The 20,775-nt window shown below is 40.7% G+C and overlaps 3 protein-coding genes across 7 annotated transcripts in view; all 3 read left to right on the top strand.

Moving 5' to 3' along the window:
- LOC137283640 (SPRY domain-containing SOCS box protein 3-like) overlaps window positions 1-3,706 on the top strand; it is a 445,038-nt gene extending 441,332 nt beyond the window's left edge. Inside the window, exon 6 of the mRNA XM_067815244.1 lies at window positions 3,695-3,706. The gene's annotated coding sequence lies outside the window, so the exon portion shown is untranslated. The remainder of the gene's footprint in view (window positions 1-3,694) is intronic.
- LOC137283639 (solute carrier family 22 member 4-like) overlaps window positions 1-20,775 on the top strand; it is a 77,191-nt gene that overhangs the window by 51,470 nt on the left and 4,946 nt on the right. For 2 of the 5 annotated variants that reach the window (XM_067815240.1, XM_067815238.1), the window contains exons 3-7: window positions 6,258-6,368; window positions 16,368-16,733; window positions 17,014-17,242; window positions 18,293-18,485; window positions 18,913-19,146. In XM_067815240.1, coding sequence (XP_067671341.1) covers window positions 16,401-16,733; window positions 17,014-17,242; window positions 18,293-18,485; window positions 18,913-19,146 — 989 coding nt within the window. In that variant the 5' untranslated portion in view covers window positions 6,258-6,368; window positions 16,368-16,400. Of the gene's footprint in view, window positions 1-6,257; window positions 6,369-16,367; window positions 16,734-17,013; window positions 17,243-18,292; window positions 18,486-18,912; window positions 19,147-20,775 lie in introns of those variants that run through there. The other 3 variants (XM_067815241.1, XM_067815242.1, XM_067815239.1) reach the window with 3 other exon arrangements.
- Window positions 9,067-9,768, top strand: LOC137283827 (sperm surface protein Sp17-like). Its single transcript, XM_067815511.1, has one exon. It carries the CDS (start codon window positions 9,067-9,069, stop codon window positions 9,766-9,768), a length of 702 nt encoding a protein of 233 aa, XP_067671612.1.

Here is a 20,775-nt window from a genome sequence, read left to right as displayed (position 1 = left end):
CTCTGCTGACTGGATAACTGTTGGTTCGGTTCCCCAAGCGCAACACACGTAAATATCGGTCTTCATGTTGGGTAGAGACTTTCAGTCTATCACTCGTTATCCTGTCTGCAGTAGTGCCAGTTTGTCGTAGATGCGTGACAAGTCTTCCGATTGTGGATTTACAGCATCCCTAGCCACATGCTCTTGTACCTGTTCCATCTGTAACATACTGATTGCTCTCGCCCTCTTCTCTGATGTCAAACAAAATATGTTTCTGGTTGTCAGTCAAGTGAAATGATGTAAGCTTTTATACCCTAATTTGATACGGATAACTTTGTGCACAGTTTCCGGTTTACTTGTTTAAATTCGTCTTTTTTTCACAAAATACGAAACGTAAGTGCAAATGTTCACTGAGAATATGTGTTTTTAACTATTTATTATGGGTTAGGCTGTACAGAAGAAACGGCTGCCGGATATGAAGCATACTTCCCACAGACCGTTTGTTGAGACAGATGATGGATTTACAATCTGCACCTTTTATATAAAAAAGAAATTATGTATGTATGCATGTATGCGTGTGTGTGTGCGTGCGTGTGTCTGTATTTCTGTGTGTGTGCGTGCGTGCCTATGTGCATCCACGTGTGTGCGTGTGTGGGTATACATCCGACAAAGAATCGGAGTCTTTACCTGTAATCCAAAAATGGCTTCACACACATCAACATCTTGTGCATGACGCCAACGGTTTGGAGAAGGGCGTAACGTTGTGAGGGTCTTGTGAGGCATGATATGTGGTCCAATGCTTGACAGTAACAAGCTTCAGTTGTATCAGGGAGAACCTCGTGTGCTCAAGTTGAGCATTTCCGCATAAGGCCTGATGATTCACAGTGTTCATCTCTAGTGGCACTGTAAGATTAAGATAGCGGACGCTCACGGGTTTTTTGCTGCCTTCCACCAAGCGAAGAAGGATGATGAATGATGTTCTGTTTCCTCAGCTCATACAACGGGGTGTTTCATCAAAGTGTCACACTGAGAGCTGTGCTCATACTTCGTTTGTCGATCACTGTCTTAAAAGCAGAAATACGTGTAAATGATTATTTCCATCCTCGGGGGTGGTCACTATTTGATGGTGTACCCTTCATCGGTATGGATACTAGTTGCTTTGATACAACGAAATGTGTACGACTAAGTACCAGAAATGTTTTGTTTTCAGTAGCTTCGACTGAAATAACAACCTTAGTAGTGTATGGGGTGTTATAACCACCGGTTAACTAATGGTGTCCTCCCGCCTAGCCCCAAATTGAATTACCCCTATTCCCGCCTAGCCCCAAGCCAAAACTGTTGTGTTGTTACAAGGGTTTAAAACTCAGAGTTACAGCCTGTTCAGCTGATACCTTGAGTGACGGTTCACTCACTATTGTTTTCAATGACGGTCAAAATGGCAAACGTACAAGTTGAATATACTGATAGCCATAAAGGTGGACACTTTTTAGCCTACACTGGCTTTCAGTTCAGTGTTAAGTATGGACAAACATGTCTGGGTTTTCTTTTCACTTCTGACGTGCACAATCATCAAACGTGCAGCAGATTTATCATTAGTGCTACTGGATAGACTTGGCAATATGTTGGTTCAAGCTACAGAAGTGATAGGTTTGCAGACTATGTGACTAACCACTGGGTTCAGGAGATGGTCCCCAGACATGGAGTCACTTTGACAGGGTGAAGGGTGGCACCATAAATTCCACAAGGCCATCAAGACACCCCATTCTAATTTGTACAAGTTCATCAGTGTCACGAAGACCATGCAGGTGAAGAATGAAATTTCAATTTACCAACTGCGGGTAAACTAAACTACACGAAGTGGATTTACAGACTCAACCTCAGATTCAACTTCAGACTCCGAAGACCAGCTGAAGATGTGGCGAAAATGACATTTTCTTCTTTGCTGATCCTGCTTCATTCTGTATAGATGTTTGAGTTTATTTAGTACGACTAATCCCTGAGCCCAAAGGTTATAACCATTCCCACATAGACCAGCGTGTTTGTTTGTACAACAGAGTAGTTGCAGCCAGTTTTGGCCAGACGGACATGATCCTAACTAATATCGTTAGCCCACGCTTTCACAAACGTGGTGCATTATGACATAATCAGATGTGTACTCGCATTTCAAAATCTTGCGCATCTGCTTCGTCATGTGACTTGAAGCTACTGCTGCATCGTGTGATGTGATTACTAACACTGTGACTGTATCGTGAAACGTGACTACTGACAATGTACCGCGTCCTGTGACGTGATTATTGGAATTGGTCACGTGAAGGGACTATTGACACTGTACTGAGTCATGTGACATGACTACTGACAATGTACTGTGTCATAGATAGATAGATAGATAGATAGACAGATAGATAGATAGATGATAGATAGATAGATGTTTATTCAGTAATTCGGTCTCATGGCCTAAAATAGAATTGTGTTTGACAGAACACATGTCACGTGGTGAACAATACAGGAAACCTTCTTTCTATTTACATTTATATCTCAATAAAAACACATTTTTCAGAAAGATGGCGAGTGCTCCTAAATTATCCTCATTGTTTGTATTTAGTACATTACCCAGGAGTTTCTCTGAGTAGTCATTAACATTGGATAGGCGGTGGAGATATTTTAATCTGCGGTCATGATACATTTTACAAATACGATGTAAACAGGACGGGGAACTCGTCCTCCATAACGTACTGATGTCATTGCAAACACAATGATTTATATACATGTTCATTTTTGTTTCTACGTAGGTTATTAACATTAAAGTCATGAAGACATGCTTTTGCCCACTTCAATGATGATGCATCATGTAACTTGATTACTAACACTGGTGCTGCGTCATGCGACGTGACTACTGACAATGTAAAGCGTCATATGACATGACTACTAACACTGGTGCTGTGTGACTAGGAGGCTGGTGCTGTGTCATGTGGCGTGACTACTGACACTGGTGCTGCGTGATGTGTTGTGACTAGTGAGACTGGTGCTGCGCCATGTGACGTGACTGCAGACGCTGATGCTGCGTTATGTGACGTGACCACAGACACAGTACTGCGTCATATCACGTAGCAACTAGCACAATGAGGTCCAGATGGTAGAACATCTTCCTTTCACATAGTGAATAAGGAAGTTTTATAAGTTTTCTGAACCCTCACTAGATCTTGATCGTGGAAGGTCTCTATTTTTGAAAGCTGACATCAGTATACACACATGCATCGAGTGTTTTTTTTTCATAGTCCTAAATATGTTTACAGTTTTACCTCAACACGTTATGATGAACACATGTTCCTCATTTTATCACCGTCTAGTTCGTCGCCATCTCCGTATGATGTCTGGAATGGTGTTTACGGGTTTGACATACACCTGTCATGTTCAATTCCACTTCCACTAACTCAATAGGAATGATGCACCCATGCTTAAAATTGCCTTCACACGCCTTCGGCACTGGCCCTTTTAATTCATCATGAAAGACAGCTGTTTACATCACCTATACCTCCTCAGCTAAATATGCTTATTGTAAATAAATACCAGCATACACTCACAGAAATTAGCCAATATTTGATACCCCTGTGGCAACTGATATTAACGCTGATGTTTTAACATGATAGATGTTTCAAGCTGATCAATTTCCACGATGCATGGGGAAGAAAATCAGTCCTGTGCAATTTTGGTAAAGCTTCAAGTGTATTGCGAAATATCTAAATACACATGCGATATAAATATATTCGAACTTTAAAACCGCAGCCTGAATCTTAGTAGTAATGACGTCGGCAATATAATATATATCATACACGGGCCCAAGCGACTACATCATTAAATATAATATAAAGCTTGGATAAAAATAGTGGTTGACAGAAATAGAGCTAGTTAGTGATATTTGTGCTGAAAGGGTGTCTCTTTCTAGGGAACAAGTCTGTGAGAAGTTCAGCGTTCATGTATAACTGCTAGTTTTACTACAACAGAATGTGTTTCATTGCAAATCGGAATTTGTTCTGACAGACTCAGTAACTGAGTTTAACACAAACCGGCCTATGTAGTTGTAGGTTGTGTAGCCGCATTGTCTTCCAGAACAATGTACAGGGAAACGTAGACACGCACGCACGGAGGCTTTAAATAACCCACGTTTTGTCAGAAAAACGTTCTAATCAGGCAACAGGCGATACAAACGGTAAGCGGTGTTATTGCCTAGCGCGAAAACAGAGTGGTCTGTAATTGTTCTGTTTGTTGGAATCATGCGTTTGTAAAGTTAGTATAAGCCTCATCTTTACGGACAGACGAACACATGCTACGCTGTCAGTACACTGGGTGAGGGTATCATGATAGAACTACAACTCCAATGTCGAAGATACAAAGCTAACGTGTCAACGACGTCCATTGAATGCATTTTATCTGAAAGTTAAAACGATATGCAAACGAACGATGGAGTTTTGCTTTCTGTAATTATATGTACATGTACATGGCGCCACGTCCTGCCTCCCCAGCGAAACTTATAGATACGTAGAAACTATACTGAAGACACAAAGTAAGATGTCATGGATATTTGGGGTATATTTTAGTAGTGAAGACTCAATTACTTCATTCCATATACAAGCAAATGGGTCACCGCCATCGCCGCCACACCATCATGATACCTCCCAGTAAATGGTGCTTAGATAGATGAAATCACAGCAGGAAGCTTTTACGTGATGAACATTTCGTCGATTCTGTGTATATGCAACAGGGTACCTCCATATTCGTAGTTACATTCTACGACAGTGACAATAGACATTTAAAGGGTTCTGAAGCTACTGCTCTGAGAGTCTTCTAATGACATGCATACAACAATGCATAATACATTGGTGATTTATTGATAAGTAAACCATTAATGCCACATATGTCATATTTGGGTCATATAATGGGTTTTCAGTCCCCTGCTCTGAGTTTCATCTATTGATATTCGGCACTTCAACTGACAAATCTGACAGGATGGAACAATAGCTAAGGCGCCATAACGTCGGAATCTGGTGTCCCAGAGGTATCTGGTGAGAACATGAGATGGTTCTTAGTTAGTATCACTCGATGTTGACCAGTCTCTGGCAGACACAGATATCAGTCAAGGAGTGACATGGTTTCCTCTATCGCCCCTGTCCCAACCGAGGCCGATCCTTGCGAAACGAGCAAACGTAACAATCCACCTAGCAGGTCTGAGCTGAAGACTAAACAACGATCCGGCAGTAAAGTCTTTGTTTATGATGACCGCACCCAAACCAGCCACAGCTCGGCTAACTAATTACGCCAGACTCCTAGTGGAAGAAGGCAAGGTAGAAGCTGTCTGGGTAACTCGGGAAGTCATCTTGGCTAAGTTGAAGGAAGGAAATATTAAACAAACAAGTTATGCATCAATGCATGATGCTCGAGAATCTCGATTCCAATCTTGCATTTGTGCGAACTCTTCCGTATCAATAAACAAAAACATTCCTAACCTCAATTTCAAGCAATACTTTATTGAGCAAAACAGGCTCTACGACCACGATTTATGCTTTCCTCAAAAGCAGCTAGTCAGAACTATCAAAATGTGCGAACAACTATGCATTTTTATATTCCAGGATTCTATGTTATAACTACTCTCATACGGCAACGACGCTCGGAACTCAAATAATGGCTTCATTCTAAACGCATTACAACAGCTCATTTCTGAAAGTAACCGCTTCCAGAGATTGTCAACAAAACATATAAGCCTTTGCACCTCAAGTTGATATAATTGGATTTTATGATGCAGCTGTTTCGTTGCTTGGCATTATTCGACACCATTACGAACATATTCAATAGTTCATCATATATCAAATGTAATGTATGATGTTCTCTCAGTATTCTTTCTTTGTTGTTAAATTATTTCATTTTTGTATCCAGTTAAAGGTATAATGTACTGGAGCGGCGTTCATATATAGGCGGCTTGGCTTTGTCGCACCAGGTTTGAGTTCTTGTGAAATTGAAATATGTTTAAAACAACCATACTCTGGAGCATAATTGTAAACTGGCAAACGCATTAATTCGGTGAATATTAGTTTTAATATCTTCCATTTTATTGCATTCCCATGTGTATATTAACTCAATTGGTTCAGTCTTCATACTTGTGTCACGGTCATGACACTCGGTGAAGCCATTTCGATGCAATATAATTTCTAAATACTCATATTATGCACTATTTTTAATGTAATATACCCGATACAACGTTTTTGCATCTAAGTGTTGTGTTGCAGCTATGGAGTCAGTGAATGGAGCTGGACCTACCTGTGCGACATCCCGAGCACCATTGTAGCAGATATGGTTGTGTGTTGTCGTCTAGGATACTTTCATAAGAAGCAAGAAAGGTAATGTGAAATTGACACGTCATAGGGAATGTTCAGGATTGGTTAATATGTCATTATGTGAAGTTGACGACTTTCACACTAGAAATTGTCTCGCCGTTGATTAAGGAAATTCGTCACTGTGCAATTTATCCACGAAATTACAAGATTCATCGATTGAAGACACGTGATATTCTTTCATGTCATCATATAAATGATCGTATAAATGATGACATAAGTAAAATTAAAGGAACCCTTTGAAAACTTCGAAACTGATGAACTAATAAACGATATCTCACATGCAGAAAGTGTGATGAACAGGTAATGGACACATCTGTGTTTTAAGGAAGCGTTCTCGGTACTCTAACACTGCACTCGGCATTTCGGGTCAGATAATAGTATTATATAAACATATGGTAGTTTACTCATATATCACCATTCGCTTCTTCCTCACGTTGATGCAACAGTTATACACCACATTAAAGCATTGCCACATTAAAGATTATCTGAGCTCATTCTGTTATTGTTGACGCGTGAAGGTGATTAAGCAAAGTAACTACCCCTGTTTCCTGCATGTGTCTCGTTAGAAAGAATGGACAAAACGGGTTCTTAAAACTATCCGGAAGCAGGTTTACCACTAAGGTAATGAACTGGACGTGAAATCGACATCAGTCCATCTTTAAGCACAAATGAGATGTAACAACCTTTCTGTATATGTTTGTACTCTCCTCGAGTGAAATCAACAAATTATATATGGTGGGAGAGGGAGCAGGCATCGGCTATCTGGCCGACTAACGGGAGGCATGCACTTCGTACAACGCCTAACAATCATTTCTCGGGATACCACTGCAGCTAAACACGAGTAATCACTACCTCTGGGGGCATTTCGTATCCCCCGATCCGGTCATGTAGATACCATTGCACACATCCCCAGTGCCACGACAGTAAGTACCTTTCAGTGTTGATTCCTGGGTTGTCTCTCGTCAGTAGAAGTATTTTGCTTTTCACGAAAATGCAGTGTGTTTTATGTGTTGGTATGGCTTAATGTACAATTATTGACGAAACATAAGGGTGTCCAGCTTGTCAGCATCCTCTAAGTAGATCATATAGATGAACTGTGTTCAGTGTTAGCTGAAACGACCGAATGTGATGGAGGCATTAAATTTAACCCGATCTTTTATAGTTTAATGGTCGGAAATTACTCTCATAATGAGATACTAGGAATAAAGATGCCGCCTTATCGTTTGTGAGCACGAATGAGCGTCTTGGTACTCTCATATGTCCCTAGAGCTTGGCAACCACAGCCCACACATTCACCAGGTAGGTACACGGAAGATAATGCACTATATTTTAGCAGACTGGGCTTTATACTCATAATTGTATACATCGACACTATAACTTCGAAGCGATCAGCCCTTTGGCAGCCACATTCCATCTAAGGTCAAGGTCAATCCTACAACCCGTGTAGTGTCACGTGACAAATTTCACGGGGTGTACGGTTCCTACACCATAGCAAATCCGCCTACACAGTTTTGTATGCTTTGGGTATTGACCAATCAGAATTCGACAAATTTATCTTAAGGGTAATACAGACCTGTAGCTTGACATTGATCTTCGACATACAGGCGCATGTGTAGCTACAGAACAGTAGCTATACATTGATGTACAGCATGCATACCTGTAGCTATACACTGATGTACCACATACAGACCTGTAGCTACACACTGATGTACGACACACATACCTGTAGCTACATATTGATGTACGACATACATACCTGTTGCTACATATTGATGTACGACATACAGACCTGTAGCTACACATTGATGTACGACTTACAGACCTGTAGCTACATATTTGATGTAAGACATACAGACCTGTAGCTACATATTGATGTACGACTTTCAGACCTGTAGCTACGCATTGATGTACAGACAAATAAACAAACAGAGGCAGACACACACACTCGTCATGCCGAAGATCACGGTTTTATTGCCCACATTGGTACACGCACGCACCTGTACATGAATGAGGCCATACATGCATGCTAGGGAGGAACAGGTGGGATACACGTTGAGAAATGAGAATTGATCATTGACTGGTTTTCTTCAAGATTTATTGATGATGTACGGGCGGCCATACATCGCGCGCCAATATGATCTCCCTTACACGGTCATATCTCTTTTCCTTTATCTACAGTGATAGAAAGTAACTGTGAGTATAATGAACATCTTCATGGAATACTGGTGTGAGAAGTACGACAGAAACAGTGGGAAACAATGATCATCTCGGGTTTCCTGATATCAGTTACAATATAGAGTAACAACTGACCTGCCATGGAAAGTCATGGTACCGGAACATCTGGTTTTGGTAAACGACGGCAATTAATTTTCAACCTGTGAATTAGAGAGGATTAAATTGTAAAGAAAACATTCAATATCCGCTGGCGCGGTCCCCAACTCCCTGTTTTTGTTTGGTTGCCACATGTGCAGCTGTGGCGGATTCTGGGGGATTAAGTAGCTGAACGGCTTATTTCTCATAATCTCGAGGTGGCCATTCGCCAACACATTAATTAGGACTATTCTATACCATGCTGTTGCGTAACCGGTTTCCAGGGCAGTTTGCGTCAAACACAGAAGGACCATTGCAGTGATTTGACTTCTTTCATTCACATTACACGAGACCACCGACAACACGACAGGAGACTGAGCGATCCATCAAAATGACCGTTCCGTTATCTAATACAAGGCTAAGGGCGCCCAAAGGCTTCCAGAATCTACTGGAGGGCTTGTCACGAGAGGTTCTGCGATCACAACCTAAGGATGTGTATTCGTTTGGATTACAATACTTTGAAAATGCATTGCGAGCTCGAGACTCCGGTGGAAGCGACCCTGCTAAACATGGGGCTAAGATGGAAGATGTCTTCTACAACAATAACTCGTTTAAGGAACCAGTAACTGATGTATCTAATCCTCAGCATCAAACTGCCGCACTAACCATCCAGACCAACTACCGTCAACACGCCGCTGCGGAGAAAGTACAAGACATGCGTCAAGAAGAGGCGGCCGTGACGATTCAAGCGGGAATACGAGGGTATATAGACAGGCAGAAAATAAGAGACAAGAACGCAACTAAACAACCGCAAGATAAGTTGGAAGAACCAACATTTTCCAAAGAAACAAAGGAACCCCTAAATCAACAGGCTAATCGGGGTCTTGACGAAGTAGACATCGACCTGAACGACCCGAATGTGGAAAAGGCCGCCGTTAAGATACAAGCTGGCTTCAAGGGGTATAAGGTCAGAAAGTCTGCTGGAATAGACCTATCTACAGGTCAAGAAAGTGAAAACAAAGTAAAGGTAGAACCAACTTGGAACTCGTCAGAACAAGTTAAACGTGAGGATGATGATGAAGAAAAGAATTAATTAATGTGCAAGCAGAATAGAGCAAGGATCAAGATTTGAAAAGCGTCCAGGAAAAGTTAAGAATGTATATGACAGTACTGACGTCATTTAACTGATACTTGAATCTTGGCCATAAGATCCTGGGAACGGATGAGAGAAGGTTCGTGGTGATGCAGTATATGTGCATAATGGTGGAAATACGACGTCCTGATATTTCACATCCATCTTGATGAGAGAAAGTCGTCATCATCATATCATTGTCATGGCAACCGTATACATTCGAGAGTAAGCTATACACCAACTAGTCATGTGTATCATTGTAGAAGTTTGTGCATTGATTCTTCATCTGTGTAGCGCTTGAATCTGTTTTGCTTGTTTGAATCATATCAGGGAGGCTGTAAATGTATAGCGCTTGAATCTGTTGTGATTGTTTGAATCATGTCAGGGAGGCTGTAATTTGTGTGCCTTTCACTATAGCAAGCTTCCGGTCGTCTACAACCCTACTGAGTTAGTCCCGGACAATATTCCCGATTTGAGTCAGGCATGCATCTACGGCGTTCTAGTAGGTTGAATGCTGCAGGTGCCAGAACATTAGACTGAGTGTGAATTAACGTTACTTGACGCCGTAACAGCTTTGATGCAAGGATGTTGTTTCTAGAGTAACATTCTCATTGGTAGTATATTTGACCGTATTTATTATATTGATACTTGAGTGATGAATAAAATAAATCAGTAACTGCTGACATGTATCGATATAGTTTCTTTTGTTTTTAGTATTGTATATCGCTGCTTTCAACGTTATAGCTATATCCCAACAGGATACAGGCTCTTATAGCTTTCTAAAGAAATACTCAACCTTTTCTTAATTTCCAGCGGATTCGTCGGTAATTTGCACATGGGCCTACTGCCAAATTCATTAATGATTCAATACAGGAATCTACTGAATTCTCAATCATCAAAGCTTTGCTAACGTTTGCTAATGTGCCCATAAACATCCTATGCGGACATTTCACCGATCACTGGTTGTTACAGATGATTAATGTTTTACAGATCAAATGACATTTCCAGATAGGACCAGTGATATATGGGTGACTTTATCACTGTTAAACATAGCGATTTATGCATGGAAGATATGCTCGGGTAACGTCACACATAGTGCACACACATGCATCTTCATGCAGTGTGTGAATACGCATCATTAGTGGAGTGATTTCACACATACACACAGCTGCCAGCTGAGCTGGTATTTGGTATAGTTGTTATTTCACACCATGCATTGAAGGAAAACAGTCGTTAAAAACACTTTTCAGTTTTATATCAAAATACCCCTTAAAGTTACATTTTACATGCTTGTCAATTTTCAAATCATCTGTGGTATCAACTAAAGCACGAAAGCAGAGTACAAATCATTTACCTGTTTGTAAATCAGGAACAAATCGCTTAGTTGTAAATGATCCTAACCTAAATTTCACAACGCAGCAGTACATCTTCCTTTTATCAATAGGACCCGAACTTTACAACCACTTTACAACGCAACAGTACATGGTCGTTTTGTCAATAGAACCCGTACTTTACAACGCAGCAGTACATCTTCGTTTTATCAATAGAACCCATACTTTACAACCACTGTACAACGCAGCAGTACATCGTCGTTTTGTCAATAGAACCCGTACTTTACAACGCAGCAGTACATCGTCGTTTTATCAATCTTACTTAATAAGACTCTAGCCAGCCCGTCATGTCCTCCTGCTTATAAACATGAACCTCAGGACGCATAAAATCTACACCTTCCCGATCTGAGAGCTCCTTTTGCCTGCACATGTCTTAATGCAGTCAATGCAATTAATGAGAGGTAAGCGGGGGTATCCTAAATGAAATCTTACAACCACAACATTATACGGTCGCTGACCGATGCCAACTACTTGACCGTAACTCGTTTGACCATCCACCGATAATCTCAAATGTAAACGTGCAATGATTGCTTAAAAATGATCTTCACAACAATCATAATAAACCACAAAGTCAACAATCGCTGTGCCAAGTCAGCCGGCCACCGATGACGACGTTTTCGCAGTGAACAATGGTGTTGTCGTCCCGGAGGACATATGATCCATGTGCCTTGCGAGCGGGACAAGAAAGGGCGACAGTTCGTCGTGGCCATTGTACGTACATTGACCCTTCCTTACACAGTAGGGTGATGGGTAAACTCGGCCATGGTGAGGCCACCATTAAAACATAATCGATCCACCGATAAATCAGTCATGAAGTCGCAGGTTGACAGAAGCTTGACATTGATTTCGACATCCTCAGATGTGTCCACGCCATTGAAGGAAGAGCAGCGTCAATCGAGGTGAAAACGCGACACGTGACCAAGCACGATTCCGGTCTGCGGTACACTATTCACCCCAGTAACATAAAGACGATTTCTGATCGCCTAACACATGCACGCGTAGAAAGAGGAAAGTTTGAAGCAATTTGATTCACTGAGATCATGCTCGTTTCGGATCAATGGATCCTGTACGCATTGGTATGAACAATGACACCCCGAGCGGGATAGATTTATGTTTGTTTGTCAAACCTAAGCATAGACGTAAAACACTGAGGCCACGCTGACTTCTGCCAGTTTCCAGCAAGTCAAAAAACCCATACACGCTCCCCGCGTTTCAGATCAGGCAAACAGGTTCATACACAAACCCTGAATGGAATCAGGTAAATCTAAACTGCATCATAATCAAAATTCCGTACATGATTCCCTACATGCTTAGAAAAATATGCGTGGAATACATATTCCTCTAAAAAGTACCTAAAGAAAATCTGGAAGATGAGATATTCTTTCAATCGAGCCATATTGACTTTATGGCTACACGCTGCTTTAGCCCCGTCTAATTGCGAGGCTTCAGTGTGTGCATCCATGCCTCAGCAGATGTAGTTCTGATTGTACCTCACACGGCCCACGATGTCGCCACGTTGGTGTCATCATACTTGCCCTTCTCAATCTATACACATGCCTGTACGCACAGAAACAGATAGATTAAAGTCTGACGAAAGGGAAGAAAATGGTGGCTAATTAATGGAACGCTTTCAGAATTTGTCAGTGACAAGGAATGTCAGCAGATATGCCAACAGCACGCCAGCCAGTGGTAATAAAATGTCCAGATTTGTGGCACTCATTACGGGCACATTTCTAAATCTTAACTATTCACAAAAGTATCCTACAGAATTAAGATCTACGTTGAGGACAAAGACGCGTGCCATGATGGCGTGTTGGAAGATATAGGCATGTCATTCGTAGCTTCCATATGGGAACGAGGATGGCAATGATGTAGTATTGGCCCGGGCTGGTGGAGCAGGCAACAGGGCGTATTGATGAGCTTCAAGTAAAAATCGATTTCGTTTTAGAACAGCGTAATTTCGTGACGTGTGGTCGGCAGGCAAGCATCCCTCATGCCCCTTTATGGAACCAGGTAGTGATGACGGGGAAGAAATAAAGACAGTATTAAAGTTAACAAGTGCACTATCGCGGACTGATATTCCCAGTTTGTGGAACCTGCAGTCAATAATGCATGTAGTAACGTTTGGCATTTCAGGTAATTACACGATGCTATTGTTTCTCTGACTTAAATACCTCCGTGTGTAAGCTTGACTGATAATTACTTCAAGCTGTAGATGCGAATTCAACAGCTAAAAACAGCAAAAGGCTATTGTTCATGAAACGTTTAAGACGAATATATGAGTACCAGTAAGAATATATAAAACAGGCATATTGAAACCACATTATTACATGTTCAATAAATACTCAGTTTTGAATTTCCATCAAGGATATTATCTAATTCGCCCAGTTCACGAATCCCTCACACGTAACAACGTCGTCCGCTTTACGACGTCATCAGGTTGTGTTCGAATCCTAATAGTGATAGTACATTCTGTCATCGCAAAAAAGCAACATGTTTCATTCTCCATCATGGTGTATAGCTTATATATGTTATATTTATTATGAAGTTATTGTTTTATCATGATCTAGAAGTTAATTCATCCATGAAACAGCGTGATGTTTTTCAAAATGTGTTTTGTTTTATATGCATCTATGTGGGTGAAAGATAACACACTTTAATTGTGATTTCATTATGACGTTAAGATACACGACTTGAGTTTGGTTTATTTGGAATTGTGAGGTTATACCAGTTGCCAGTTGAATGTTGCACCCGACACCGCAGCTAACTCCTCCTCGGAGATAATGCTCTCTTTCCTTAAGTTCACAAGAACAAAAATAACACACAAAGTAGATACCTTTAGAACTGCTGATAAGATGAGGAAGGATAATGAGTGAGAACAAACAGTCCAGTTTCTAAAAACGAATATTCCATTATCAACAAAACCGCCAACTTCTAGAATATTCACAGTCAAGCACATGAAATGTTATGTTCTCTTTTCACAACAGATTTTGCAACATGGTTAAAACTCATGAACAGATCTAGACCTTCCAAGTTGTTTGGATCTAGTTTACATGAGGATGAATTCAATGTTAGAATTGATGCCCTTAACTTGACTATTTCAGTCCAACTTGTGTTCTGTGTTAATATTTGAAGCCCAGGGATGGCAGACAGTCCAGCTATTATTTCATAGCGAAATAATGGCGATATATCTTATTTAAACCAAATGGCCTCTCTTACATCTCCACGATAAGATAACACTAACCAAAAACGAAAATCCATATTCATCAACATCGGTTACGTGCGCTGTGGAAGGTCTACGATGAGTCGTTTATATATTTCAGAGTCGATATTATCAGTATACGGATTCGCATTTGTTGCATTTGAGATTTTTTTTCGGTAAACATCAGCTCAAAGATAGATGAGAGTACATGCAGGTAAACTGGCCAGGTAGACTGTGAACAGATTCCGCTATATCGGCACCAGAAGGAGCTGCTAGCCTGATACAGCCATTGCTCTGTTTACGCTGGAGGGAGCACCGCACTGAACTCACTCGGGGGTTACTAATCCCACCCTAAATAGCGGCTCTCAGATCAGATGTGGATTACATGACTCGTGAATAACATAGAGTGCTGTAGTCCGTAATGCAAATGAATTATGTCAAGCTGTTCAATGGTTTCCCGTGATCTGATAGATTGTCAGGACGTGGGCTGTAGTCATCGGAAGTACATCAAAATTGAATATGACTGGGATAGTACCAGTTGTCGGTATCTGGAGCACCTTACACATGCAGAGCAAGGACCTCTAGTGATGACAGTAAAAGAAAGATATTGATACAAGACGTTAAATCTCCACTTTGTCTATCCTCCCAAACTTTATGATGTGTATAAATTCCTATAATAGTGACCATCCAAACTGTACAGAGAAAAAATATCTCAGATTCAGAAATGGCTTACAATGGCAATATTTTTCGCGTACAGACGAGGTTGAAAACGAGCACAAGCATATTCAACACCTCTAATGCTTTCGACTGATTTGGTGAAATGTGGAGGATTTTTGACCTTATATTTGTAATATAGTGGTCTGTCATACAAACCCAGAATAAACACTTAATGCAGTTAGTGTGGGTCTATAAAGGGTGGCAAGTCAAAATGAAGTAATTCTTTGGATTCCTTTTTAATATATTTTGGGAAGGTGAATCAGGATTCGTTTGGGTGAAATTTGTTCCTATCAGAGACTAATTAAGATTGTATTAATCACCACTAAGGACTGAAGGAACTCAGCCCATGTGGGCATCTACGTTGTCCAATGCCCCATGAGTCAAAGAAGGATGCTTTCCCTACTCAATACACCATGTGGCGGTTACTATACGTTGTAATCAACTCAATGAGGTGAAAGAATCATTCTGCATTATGGCGATTGTCCATCGGTGGAGCGTAAATTTCCCCGTCAACAACTGGTTGCAAATGCAAATTGCTCTTGGGGCGTCATGCTTCCAATTACATGTATCAATAGGTATTGACTATAACCGTCATTTCTTCCACAGTCCGACATGCGGGCGTTGAAAATAAATGGACAATTACCCATTTGAATTTTGTCATGGTTAATGTGGATCCCCTATATCTCCAGGGCTCGTATTTCGGTAAACCTTTACTAACCTCTGGATCAATTCCCATGGTTCTCGCGATCTAATTATCTCCCGTTTACTATTTACCCTCACCGTCTGTGACATGGATTTCTTCATTTCGGTGAACGTATATTGTCCATAATATGTTGGAGGAATTGCTACAAAATACTTTAACAATATGTTTTAGTAATGCAAGACAAGCGTTGGACAATTGTACAATATGCATTACAAAAATGCTAATGCCCTCTACTAATATGACCATGAAAAAATGTATTTTTCAAAACGTGGTACGATAGTTGCGCAGAAATGGCTTCATACCAGGATGTTTTCGGCACTTCGAAGTTTGAGTTTTTTCATTCGCGTTCACGTTGAAAAACAAATGGCTTTACAACCATATTAACAGCTTGAATGACTAGTATGTTGAGAACTATATGACACATGGTCTGTAGCTGACCCCTGCTCTACCCCCAGTGTGTAATCGATCTTTCCCAATTGATCGGTTGGTCAACCTGTCATGACAGATCTAAAGACTACGTGTTACAGATGTTCTCCTTTCTCCCCAGCAGTTACCACGGTGACACCTGCACCTTCACAGTATGGAGGATGGGAGCGCTCAGGCCCTCGAAGTCATCATCAGTCAGAGTGATCAGTTTGGCTTCTTCCAGAAACGTACCTTCATCGCCACAAGTTTCCTACAAGCAATAACAGTCTCCGTTCTTGTGTACACGTGCGTGGCCACTCCGGAACCCTCCACAGATGACCCATGTCCAATGGCCAGTTCTAATGAGGCGGAGCCACTTAATGGGACATTTACAATATTCAATGAAACGGTTTCTGTGGCAACCGCACATATTGTCCACAGCAGTAAGGCATGTTCGTCCACGGACACCGGCAGCTACATGTTCATCCTGACTCTTCATGTGCCAAAGGTAATGGAGGGCATTACTAAGACTTTCATTGTACGTTCAATCTAGAGAAATGCTGAAATATGATTGATGCACTTCTTTCCCCCAAATGTCATCATTTATCTGGGAACTGGTTCTTAAATCGATACTTAATGCCATGTTGATATGTTTGGTTCCATAAATTCCTCACCTTCTGTTTTATAACGTAGCCTTCTAGTGTCTCGTGTGTAAACGGACGGAGGCTTTGGCATTCATGTTAATCCAACTTTAATAAAAATATATTGAAATGAATTTTCCATCACAGTGGTTGCGCCCCATTGACGGCTGGACGTTGTCCGAGTACACTGTATTCGGCCAAGTGTCGGGTGTAATCGTGGGGTCTCTGCTAGGAGCATTCCTTGGCGACGTGTTTGGCCGGAGAAAACCCATGTTCGTGTATTTTATACTGATGCTCGTCTTCCATATTCTGACGGGAGTGGCTGCCTCCTGGACGGTCTTCGTTGTCTTTCGTATCATAGTGGGCCTGGCAGCAGGTAAACACCTAATGTACACATAGTTACCCGTCAAGCAAATATATCATTCAAGTTTGAACAAACCAAAACAATCTGAGGTACTTCAAAGTCGGTAACATATAATAATTCTAAATTTTCTGTATGCCGTATTTCAAATCATATTTGGCTTTTGGACATTTTTGTGATTTTGTGATCTTTCATTGGAGACACCTTTTCCATTCCAATTACAAACTAATTGGAATGGTGGGGTAGCCTAGTGGTTACAGCGTTCGCTCGTCACGCGGAAGAGTGAAGCCCATTTTCTTGTCTCCCCCGCCGTGATATTGCTGGAATATTGCTAAAAGCGGCGTAAAACTAATCTCACTCACTCACCCAATTACAAACTACATTATGTAACCTCCTATATCTGTTTTAGACAGACAGCGTTAACTGCTTCTATGTGTGAACTCCGATGCTCACTTGGCACCAACGATTTTGTGACTTTTGATGGTTGTATCGTCATGTCAGCTGTTACCACTATAACGGTAATTCTATTTTTAAGGGCATTATCTTTTGCAGGAGAGCAGTTGAAAAGTTGAAAAGACCGAGGGCGTCTGCAAATGATAATGCCCCGAAAATAGCATTACCATCATTATAGCTAAATGGGTAGAATTTCTAATAAAATATGAATTGTAAACAATGACACCGGTTTTCAAGTATTTACTGTCACAACAAACGACGGAGGTCACTGACACACTTCTTACAAATATGGACAATTCAAAGGACAACATTGATGACGTCACTATTGAGAGTGACGACATTCAACCTTTAACCTTTGAACATACTTCCAGCCGCAAGAATGTATATATTGGCACAGGTACATGTGACGAATGTGAGTCAGAAATATCACCAATACTGAACCAGAGTTCAAACGAGTCGTAGGCGATTGAACATCAACTGCTGAGCTACTTATGACGCCACCTAACTGAACCAATATTGGCAATAGCTAATCAAAATGACATGAAACAATGAGACACGAATCTGTACCTGTATGTTAATGGTTGGCTAACACCTCCTTTCCCTTGTGTCCAGGGGCATTCCTTGTTGTGAGCGTTGTGATGCCAATGGAGTGTATTGGGCAGGACTGGCGGGACGTGTGTATATGTTCGGGCATGTGGACAATGGGTGTGGTCTTTCTCTCACTGGAGACTCTCATTACGGAGAACTGGCGGTATCTGGCGTTTCTGTCCGGCGCTATTGGAACACCATTTATAGGAACATATTAGTGAGTGTCTGACCACCAACCCAGGCGCATGTTGATATATAAAACATTTGTAGAATTAACAACTTCTCCAGACACCGTTTCAGAGTACTTGTATGTCTTCACCTTCTTTGTTTATGATCATTGAAAAAAGATTCAAAAAGAGTAATGTAAAATATGACTTGTTATGAATAATCAAAGATACTGCAGATTTAATGTATCTGAGTTGCGTCAAAAAGATTTGTCTTGTAGGCATCTCATGTAACTTTTGCAGCGCTTGTTCCAAGATAGTATCCAGGAAGTCCCAAGCATGTAGATCAGTGATAGATGTTACGTAGCACACACCGAGAGAAGATGGTTATCATCTCAATTGCATTCCTAGTTCTTTACACTAACCTTTATCATTAACATCAAACGTGTTTTCTTTCTAAGCTGAACTTTATTTTTACAGCCTTGTGCCAGAAAGTGCTAGATGGTTGCTATGCCAACAACGCTTCAAATCATCAGAAGCTGGAATTAGGGAAATGATATCTTGTAATGAGCACGCGGTGCCGGGAGTGACGTCACTGCTGGACAAAGCAAGGGCCTCTATAGTCGGGCACATGCACCACAAGAAATACACATACTTAGACTTGTGTCATTCCGTCGACCGGATTAAGTGGACTATAGCCTTAGTATATGTATGGTAAGTACACGTGTCCACAATATTCTGCCATTTGAAACCTCTGCTATTTATAAGTCCATGCCAAAGATGCGCTTTATTAGAAACAGAGTGGTTAATAAAATATTCAGTAAATCAGATCTCAAAAACACTGCTTAAATTACATATGACTGTCCGGGGGTAGCACGAAGGACTCAATATGCCAAGATACATTGAATAAATATGTAGATTTATGTAACAGCAGTTTTGAATGGGAATTTAAAACATAAATAAATGCTACCCATCATAGCTAGAAACAATACACCGTGCTGTTTATTCTGGTACTACGTACATTCGTATATGACTTTTTGATATACTTTGAGGAGGAATGCTTTTGTCCTTTTATACTCACAACATACATGTCTCTGTTTAACAGCTATTACAATATGAATGAAAAAGCTGTTATTATGTCCACACTAAAACTGTTAAAATCTTTGTTAGTGAAGAGAGCAGTATGGCATTGTGGATCAATCAACAATTGTTATGTATCCTCCCAATGATTATTATTTTATTCTAATTTCCACGGATGTGTAATTGCAGAATCTGATTCATTTTAATACTTCTGTTTTGAAATTCTGATACTTTTCATTCTAAAGAATAATCATAAATGCAGGACATTTAACTGATGTCATTACGATGTGTAACGCATGCATTTATAAGGATGTATAACTCTACATGCACATATACATTAAGAATATAGTGAGTGAGTGAGTGAATATTTATCGTGACGAGAACATTTAACACTGAAATGGAATTGATGTATATCATAAAAACCTGTCAACGAAGGACAGTAAAACATATGTACATGTATATATGTTGTTAAGATATATATAGACAGTGGTCTCGCATATACACAGTAAAGGCTGACATTCAAAACGTTTTTTTGTCAAATCAAATTACCAAGCCTTTCATCATTTCCATGACAACTGTGTATGATCAGACAGAAAACCCGAAGGCTTCTCATCTTTCATAAACTACATGAGTAGTGATGATGATGTATATTTATATACCGCACCTGTCCAGATGCAACTGTCTTCCCAAATGCGGTGTGTTTGTTTCCCAACAAGTGGATCCGTATGCTCAATTACGAAGATCTCATCCTATATCATTCATTTTGAATAATCATTGGAAACATATGTTGTCTACAACTAAATGCAACAGCATGGCTGTCGCCACCATCACGTAACAAACGAATTTCAGTGCGTGTCATCCCCTAGCTACTTTGTTATGTTGCCAATAGGATGTATTTGGAGATAGATATGGCGTGTGTGCAGTGGACGGGGGAAGGGGAAGTGGGGAAGGGGTGTTATTGGAATTGGAGGGTGCTATCTGTGAAGACCGTGTAGATGTTACTGCCACGAGTCCAGATCAATACTGTCTGGGTGTTGGATTCCTCTGTCAGTATATTCCCTTACTCAATCATAGCTACACGAGGGTATAGCACATGCCGGGGAAATGGAATTGTGTCCTTTAACTGAGAAGTAAATGATACACTTGAGAATTCCGTGCTATGATACAGCCACATCAATTCCAAAATGTCCTTGCCATTATACAGACACTACAGCACCGTGGAATCTTCATTCTGTGCCAGGCGTATCTTATAAGAATACATTT

Source organism: Haliotis asinina, chromosome 5, assembly GCF_037392515.1.
Source record: "Haliotis asinina isolate JCU_RB_2024 chromosome 5, JCU_Hal_asi_v2, whole genome shotgun sequence".
Lineage (NCBI taxonomy): Eukaryota > Metazoa > Mollusca > Gastropoda > Lepetellida > Haliotidae > Haliotis > Haliotis asinina.
This window is presented reverse-complemented; position numbering and strand designations above follow the sequence as displayed.